The following is a 9,364-nucleotide window of genomic DNA, read 5'->3' as shown; positions in this document are numbered from 1 at the left end:
CCTCAATTGGACCGTTAACAACTAACATAATTAATTTCAAGGAAAATGTATTATGAACCACTTTTATAGAAAGGTTGAAAATTTTGAGCAATTTTTACCATTTTGCTTTGCTTCAATCGCTTTAATTTTATCATTTTCTCATTTATTAATAAAACTATAATAAAGTATAAAATAAATTTGATTAATTTTACTGAAGTACATGGTAAAAATCTTTAAAATATTGTATTGTACCACAACTATCATATTTTCGAGATAAATTTTAAAACAAAATTCTCTTCGTGTATATCTCATCCGTGTGAAATATACAAAATGCAAAAGTTCCAAAAATTTCTTTTTTTAATACGAAAAATTAATATTATTTCTGATTTCTAATATTTTTTTCATAGTAATAGACAGTACATTTTGCTGGTATAATTCATTTGCCTTAAAAATAGTAAATAATACTCAATAAATTAAATTTTTGTTAGATGCGGCGTATATACCGGAGTTACCTTATGATTTTCAGACAATCACAAAATTTCATTTCGCACCGAAATAATTTTAAATATGCATAAAACTTCAAATGTACATTATACAAATATATAAAAAAACGAAAACGATTTGATGTCGTGGAATGACACATCCTATTACATTTTATCCCAGATAAAATTTTGCTGACATTTTGTTGAAAATTTGTTCAAAAATGTTGCTGCAAGCTATTTGCCAACAGGTGAGTCCTTATTTGATGCAAGCAAAAAAATACAAATTATAGTAGAGTAACTTTACAGTAACTTTGCGGCAACAATTGTGGTAAAAAGTATTTGATTATGGCAATATTTCGGCAAAATTAAAACAATTTTACTTATCAATAAAAGTACAAATATTAATTTGACAAAATTATGGCAACATGCAAGCAAAATTTATTTAGCAAATGTTTTTGCCATTATCATGACAACATTATGACAAGTATTAGCAAATAAATTACACTGCTTTGTTTTGACATGAAATGTTATCTGGGTATTTTTGTGAACAATTTGAGTTTTCTATGTGCAAAAAAAAAATTTTTGTTGCACAGTATATAAATATATATTATTGTATATTATTATATATATATATAGTACTTATATCACACTGTACAACAAAAATAATTTTTATTTTTGTACTAAAAATTCATTTTTATATAGAAATGAAAATAAGAGGTATGACCTCCAATGACTTTGATTTTGATAAATAGTATTCAGAACATGATCTTGAACAACACTCAAGAGGTTTTAGCCGTCGATTAGACACCTTGTGTAATGTTAATGACAGTGATATTGTAACTTTTAAGCCTTATAATTTGAAAAGTACTTAATGAAAAATAACTATTACAGTTTTTTAAAAAGTTCTCGATACCAGCTATTTGATTCTGGAATCAAAAGTAGGGTGTTCTATTAAAAAATATATGATCTTAACCTGACATTGGCGACACCGCTCAAGGCTAAACTAAGATAAGATCAGTAAATAGATCTTTTTGAACCCTACAACTGTCTGAAACACTTCCGTAAAATTTATATTTTCCGAGATATTCAAGTGTCCCTTTTTGGAACACCCTATATTTATAGTAATACTATTACAATTTTTTTATTGAAGTTTAAATTTTTTAAATTTTTTCTTTGAAATGAATTTTACTTGATCTAATTATTCAATATCAGAAATATAATTTTTTAAAAACAACACATTTTGATACATTTTTTTCTTCACGTTTTTTTACACTTATGTATAGTTTTATTTTCATCTAAAGATTGGATTATAGTTATTAAATGTACAAGTTTTATGTAACTGATATTTATCGAAATTAAACAAGTGATACTGATTACAATGTACAAATTATTGTAGATTATGTCAAACTGCAATGTATTTTACTATGTACTCAATTCATAAATTGTTAAGACAAGATATATAAGAAATTTACTAACCAAATTTATTGTATCAATATTATTAATTGATAATATCTGTTATATAGCTTGGGGACGCGCTTTAATGGCAAAGAAAACTTTGATCACATCCATTGTGCTATTACATTTTCATATAAAATCGAAATAAATGTCAGGGATATCAAGCTATTTTATAAGATATATAGATACATCTGTTGGGGAGAATTTTAATCTATTAATACATTCTAATTTTCAGAAAGAAACAGAAAGAGAGAGAGAGAGAGAGAGAGAGAGAGAGAGAGAGAGTTGCCAGATTTTGAATTAATAATTGAAAAAGATATGTTTCAGTAAAAAGCAACGAATTCTAAATATTCATCTAATATGCAAAATTTTATTCCATTGAGAACAGAGGTAGAGAACATTTTTGTAAATCTCTTTGGCATTCAGTATTAAGTTCTAATAAAATGTATAGGTCGATTATAAAAAATTTATCACGTAAAAAAAGAGATATGTCTTAATTTTCTTTTTTTATACAAATATATCAACTGGACATACCTATGAATTTATGCGATTTGTCTTAAATTTTTAAGACAAATTAGCCTATTAACTGTGAAAGTGATGTTAATCACGATCCTCTCGAATTACACTCTCTGCAAAACGAACAAAAAAGTTTTAATGACAATGATGCCATCACTTATTCACATACGCAGCTGACAGTCTGTATGTGCAATTTAAAAAAACGTAATAAATACACAGGTGCAATATAATTAGTATAATCGAATGCACTTTTATACCAAAGTGCCTCCAGTGAATGTAATAAAATTTGTGATTGCGATATTCGTAACTAGAATATAGGAACTACTTTAAGATGCTTAGATTTAAGAGCTATGAAAATTTTAATTGACGGAATAAATTTATTGATAAAACTATAGAATCCATTGCGTGCCTAAAAAATCGATTTTGATAATAACAATCTCGTAGCTTAAATAACATACTATCACTGAAGCGCATAATTAACTTTCAAGCATTGCGACGTATCGACTTCCATTGCAAATTACGGTCAGCACAGCGTATCGTGATAGACATATATATTTATAAATATATTATAACAGAACATTATACAAAACAACAAGCATTTCGGCAGTAGCCGCTATTGACTCGATTTCTCTCTTGTAGTGTACATATATACTAATAACAATATATATATATATATATATATATATAAAACATAAGAGTTAACGTCATTTTAAATATAGCTAATTAACTACTAACGATTATCTTACATTGCCATATCGTCTTCTCATTCACGAATATAATAGTAAAAAATTGGCTAGTTTGGTAGATAAAAAGGTACGCATATTCATTGTACATCGTTCATTGATTGACTTTCTTGTGCGCTTTCATTTTCCACCTGCATAAGATGAGGTAGTTCAGCTTTCGTAGCCAACTCCAATGTGTGCATCCATCTATAAGTTTCATGAATATATAATATTAGTATTATTCATTTATTTACACAAGATACAAATTATTCGAACAATTTTGATACTCACTTTTCTTTGTCCTCTTGAGAAGATGCTTGGAGATAATAATATTTTCTCGAATGATGCATCTTAAATGCTCTTATCCGATCTTTCGTGTTCAAAGGGTCTTCATCGGGTAATTTTGTACCTTCCGTAACCATAAATCCCGGCATAGGCGTCGCTGTCATGGCCATACTTTCTGATTCGGATTTGAATGAATACAAAACGAAGTCAACGTGCAATGCGAACCATCGTTTTGTCCAAGGCTTACTGGCCTGCGTCTTTAGTAACAGGTATCCGGATAATACTGATGGCGCATTCGCCGATACTTGTAGTAAACTTGGCACTGGTCCAGACGGTGACGACGGTGATTTGGTGAGCGGTTGAGTTAGCGCGGCATGACATAATCTGCATACTCTCATATTCTTATTGTCTTCAAATAATAATTTCTGATTTGAGCATTTACTGCAAACCACCTGGAAAAAGATGAAATTATCACAGAGATGTTGAATAACCATTATTATAAAATAATTTGTCACGAGAGATTAATCTTCATAATACATACTATTCCACAAGCCCGACAATTGTGCTTTCGCTTCATCACAGAAAAACTAACTTCGCAAACCATGCACCTAGTTACATCATCAGTTTTAACCAAAGAAGTTTTAACATTCCCAGTTTTTAGGCTAGCTTTACGTCTCATGATCTCTTGCATCGTTTGGAACAGTGCATCCAGCCATGCTGCTTTTTCCGCGACAGCATGTGTATATAATTCGACACTTTTATTTTCATCCCTTATATAAAAAGTATTTGCGGTTTCTAGATTGTCTCCCTCAACTACTTGTAAATTTTCCACCATAAATTTAGCTCTTAATCGATACATAGGACCGGGTATCAGTCTTATTGAGCAGAGTAATAATAAATCACTAAACTGGAAAGAAATCAATAGTTGAATATCCATTTTATAAATATTAACATACTTATGTAAAATAATAACCAAAAACAAATACCAAAAACAAATGTCTCTCTTGATGATCGCCACTACGCGCTGAAATTTTCACTATACGTCCTTCTTTTATTAGTTCGCGAGTCGCACTGACTAGATCAGTTGCATCGTATATACTCTCTTGAATTTCCAGAAGTTTTTTAAATTTATCGATTTTTTTCATTGCTTCATTTGTATGATTTGCAGCGGTTGATACTAACTCCAGAGCCTCTGAAATTTAACGTTACAAATATTTTTCAATAAACAATCATAATTCGTAAAAATATAGATTACACAATATTTTGAAAAACAAAAGATATGTATTTTTGTAATTTTACTTACTTTTTGTGTCTTCATAATCTGGATTGTCTTCAGTGAGATTTCGTAAATAATCCTTGAGAAGTAGCTCGTATCGCGGCAGCCTCTGTATAGGACTCAACATATGATGTGCTAACGATAATTTAGCGCATTCATTGAGCTTCTGAATTTCATTAACAATCGCTGCAAATCTGGGAACTTTATTCTGCAATGTGCTTATCAAATTCATGGCATAATCAAAATTCTTTACATACTCTGTATACATTTTAAGAAATGGTGCAAAGTTCTTCATTATGTCACCGATTCTCGGATTTGAATCCCAACATTGCATTCTCTCTTCAAATTGCGGCAATAGAAAATCGTTGTGGAATTTATAAATAGATTTAATATTTGAAAACATGTGTTGGACAGTCTCTGGAGGGAACATTGGATGCGCTCTGTTTTCCTGATCGACTCTGAATTGGAATACTTGATCGATCAGATGCAGAATATTCACATAATTTTTTTCAGTCGCTAGTAACTCTTGTGCTACACGTAATGCTTTCTTTCGTTTCGAATCAGGCGAACCTTTCTTCGCTAGTAGTTTAGGCTCCGATATCAACTCTTCCGTATGATCAGCCACTATGGCAGAATCTGTTTCTGAAGATCTAGTTTCTTCTGACTCTTCTTCACTCTCGGATTCGCTTACCGCGTAGGTATCTAATGTATACTGATGAGACCTTCTTTCTGAAGCTACGTACCTGTATACATTTTTAAAGATACAAATTTAAAAAAATTGTTTAATCAAAGATATATAAATTACATTACTCTTTTCATGAGATCTTTACACACCTGCTACTTCTATACTCTAGAACACTATGCGACATTTTAATATAAGACGTTTCCGTTGAAGTTTCTTCATGCCTCGTAATATCGATGCATTCAGCGGGTGTGGAAGCGGACATGACGAAGGACTGAAATCGCGGAAAGCCACCGAAACTGGCGATCCTGTGGAAGGAATGTCTGACATAGCGTTGCTCCTCAACACCTGTTGCTGTATCCGAATCTTGCGAGTTCCCATTTTCGTTGGTTGTGCTCTGTTCCGCTGTTTTGGAATGTTCGTTCTCCTGCTGAAATTCCTGTTTGTCCTCTGTGATTTCTAGATCAGTATAAAATGTGCTAGTAGGCGAGCTGTTTTTCGAACCGAACATTTTGAATCCCTCGGTCATCCGATTACTACCGTCTCCAGGCTCTGGGAATAATCGCGTCATCCAGGATGAGAGGTCCCTCAGCTGACTTCGTTGCATTCTACGGTCAGTGTTGCTAATTGTAGACAATTATCGCATATCTTGTACATAGGAACAATTAGGACACGAACAGAAGAAATGATACGGCGAGAATATATGGCATGTGAATGTTACAATGTATACTATGCGTAGAATTCAAAAATGAAATAAGTATAAAATTAAAAGAATAATATATTAATATTATGGATATGTTTGGCTTTCGTAATATTTCACTAATAGTACAATTTTACGAGCTCTTCAAATAAATGTTGCCACGAATCGTTGCAAATTACTAAGGATACTGATAGTTTCTTCTTTAACTTTTAACAATAAATATAAAGAAACTTTGTTCACGCGCGTGTTGTTTCTTATCGCAATGCTGACTCAATTAATCTACTTGAAACTTTTTTCTTTATGACGATAAATAATGTCGTTAATTCATGTTCATATTGGCATATCGCAAATCTATCACGCTTCAAATTCCACGCTGATTTTCCGGTGCAAACATTACGGAACATTTTATTTAATAAATATATTTTATTTAATAAATACATTTTATTTAATAAATGATCTTGACTCTCTCTAAAATATATATAATATTTTCATGGTGGTTCCGAAAAACGAGTGCGCGATAGATCTCTTTGGAGAGGCTATTTAAAAACGCATCCTCCTCTTAGATCAATCCATTACGCTAAAATTAACGTGCCGGCTCGTTCCAGCGTGCGGACGAGAACGCTCACGTCGGCATCACTAATTGACACTCGGCGTGATTTGAGTAGAACGAATGAACGAATAAACGAACATGCAGACGAACGTGTGCCTGCAAACGAGCGTAAACATACGATTCTTGCAACATACTCGCGCATTAAAAGACACGAGAGCGAATTCAAAGAATTTTTTTAATTTGTTCTTTTTGAATGATACATAAAAAACGTGAAAGTATAAGTCTCGATTGAATATTGCCTCTTCTAACAATTGATGGACTCGAAAATATACGTTCTTAGTATTAAATTTTCAGCTTAATTTGTCGACGAATATCATTGCTCAACGTGCCTAGACTCGCCGTTTTCTGATGCTGCATCTGCGATGTAAATACAGACGACTATTATTATCTTATATCAACGCATCGGTGTCGTCAGACCAGCAGAATGAATACACGACTATCCTCAAACGATTAATAGGCCGAGATTCACTTTAAAACGATCTCAAATGCGGCTTTCCACTTTGCACTTTACGTCCTGTTTCTAGTCACTAGAGAGAAGTGAAGACTTATCTAAATTTATTTATAACGGCACAGAAGCCCAAGGAGCAAATCGTCCCTGTGGAGAATGAAGAACATCGCCTTGAGGTAACATCGAATTAGTAATATTATTTAAAGCAGCAAAATTATTTATTTTCATTCATCGCTGTCTTAAAAATTAAAATTTTTTTTACGAGAATAAAATAATAAAATAAATATATATATTGAAATAAATATAGTTTTATGACTCCAAGAACAAATCAAATATAAATAAATTGCCTGTATGAGCCTCCGTGTTTATTAATTGTTTGCAAATTTCTTACCGTTTTATAAAAATATTATTTATACATTAACAATCGTGGAAGTTCATGTAGCAAATTTCCTTATGTTTAAGACAATAAATCCATAATTTGTATGAGATCAAAAAAAGAAACAGATATCTCAAATGAACTTCATAAATTATACTCTTATCTTATATTCATTTGGATTATAAAATCTTAACTTAGCATTTCCAGTAGATTTGACATTACCATACTGATAAATATTAGATGTGGGAAAAAGTTCGTGGCGTTTTTTTAATGCCATCTAACGGGAAAAACGCCACGAACTTTTTCCCACACCTAATAGATGTAATAATTAATGCATTTTATCTAAAATCAGATTTTACTGTCTCTAGACTACAATTTAGAATATAACTAGCAAACAGGTACGTTATAAAAAAATAAATTAATTAAAAAAATATTTTAAAAGATCAAATAAATTTTTATTCTGCTCTATTTTAATTCTCACTATTAACTTTAAGTTCCTTTCCTCTTTTTTTATAATCAAGACAATGTTGTGTTTTAAATACAATAAATAAAAAAAGATTCTCGATTTATTAAAATAAGATAAAAAATTTTGAAATTAAAAAAAGATGACACTCTAAAAATAGAAATTATCTATTTACATCTAGTGCACCCGGTTAACACGGAATTGATGGGCAAGACAAGTGGCAAATTAATCGTCTACCTTGAACCTTCAATTGAAAAAAATCAAGAAGAATGTGAATCAAAGTGATTTGTTATTCTCGATCAATTTCGCGGAGCAAGATGTTCCGATTCCAAAAATATCGAATGCCGTAAGTCAAGGGATAAAGGGATGGCAGGTGTACATGGCTTCGTCATAAGGTACTACGCCCTTCGCCTTCTAGTGGGATCCTGTTGACCGGCGCGAATCTATATTCGCGATCTGCACTCTCTCCTACGGTTGAAAATTAAACACGGGATTTACGTCGATGCTGCGCAGCGAGCAAAAACGGAAGAGGAGCACGTGAGAAGCAAAGAGGAAGACACAGGGAAAGAAAGAGACACAGAGATCGCGCTCAAATACCATCATTACCTTTTGCCTCGGGATCGCTCGTAGTGTAGCAGAACAGCAACAGGCGCACGCGGATCGGCGCAAGCATAATGATCGTTTAGGCGAAGCGAAGCTTTGATTTAGATCGATATTTCTTTCAAGCTTAATGCTTAACGAAATCATCGGCGTCCATGGTCGAACGAACGGCTGATTAACGGGTTACCGCATCACGATAGTCTACACTGTGTATATATGTACCCGCGTTCGCGGTAATTAACGACGTGACTGACGTGAGGTTGACGTAACGGAGCCGAGCTTGAATGCGCTGGGACCCGTTTAGACAAGAACAAGTCACGATGGAAACACCGAAATATTGTTTCAAGTTACACCATGCACTTGCCGAAACGCCGATGTAAATTTATAACGCCAAGAGGTACCAGTGACAAGGTATGATGATTTAACACTGGTTCGTCTGGGACGTCTGGGTTCGTCTGACGGATCGCGTCGATACTCGCCACTCGGTGATAGGCTGATGAATCTTCGCGACGCCAACGATGTCGACGACGATACGCATAACTGAAAAATCATTTCGTGATAGCACAGTTAGGTAAATAAGAAATTTCATCAATTCTCGGATGATAACATAGATATCATTCACAGATAATGAAACAAAAGATGCAGAAGTTTTAAATTAAACAAATAATCGAACATTATTATACATATTATACACATGCACATACTATAATAAATACTATAATAAGAATAATACGATAAGAAAAATACTATAAAATTAATATTATATATAT

The 9,364-nt window shown here is 32.5% G+C and overlaps 1 protein-coding gene across 1 annotated transcript; it reads right to left on the bottom strand.

Annotated features, from left to right (window-relative positions):
- Positions 1-3,186: 3,186 nt before the first annotated feature.
- LOC108688260 (FYVE, RhoGEF and PH domain-containing protein 4-like) lies at positions 3,187-9,059 on the bottom strand. The gene is made up of 7 exons (XM_018194441.1): positions 8,601-9,059; positions 5,550-6,005; positions 4,743-5,458; positions 4,426-4,631; positions 3,981-4,346; positions 3,446-3,891; positions 3,187-3,361 (listed from the first exon to the last, which is right to left on the bottom strand). Exons 2-7 carry the CDS (start codon positions 6,002-6,004, stop codon positions 3,256-3,258), a joined length of 2,295 nt encoding a protein of 764 aa, XP_018049930.1. The 5' UTR covers position 6,005; positions 8,601-9,059; the 3' UTR covers positions 3,187-3,255.
- Positions 9,060-9,364: the final 305 nt, after the last annotated feature.

This window comes from Atta colombica, unplaced genomic scaffold, assembly GCF_001594045.1.
Source record: "Atta colombica isolate Treedump-2 unplaced genomic scaffold, Acol1.0 scaffold228, whole genome shotgun sequence".
Taxonomy (NCBI): Eukaryota; Metazoa; Arthropoda; class Insecta; order Hymenoptera; family Formicidae; genus Atta; species Atta colombica.
The sequence above is the reverse complement of the archived record's forward strand: the minus strand, read 5'-3'. Positions and strand labels throughout refer to the sequence as shown.

Coding starts and splice junctions, on each gene's coding strand:
- LOC108688260 (XM_018194441.1), bottom strand. CDS start 6,004: ATGCAACGAAGTCAGCTGAGGGACCTCTCATCCTGGATGACGCGATTA. Junction 5,459..5,549: donor CTAGAGTATAGAAGTAGCAG/GTGTGTAAAGAT, acceptor AAATGTATACAG/GTACGTAGCTTCAGAAAGAA. Junction 3,362..3,445: donor TCTCAAGAGGACAAAGAAAA/GTGAGTATCAAA, acceptor TGAAACTTATAG/ATGGATGCACACATTGGAGT.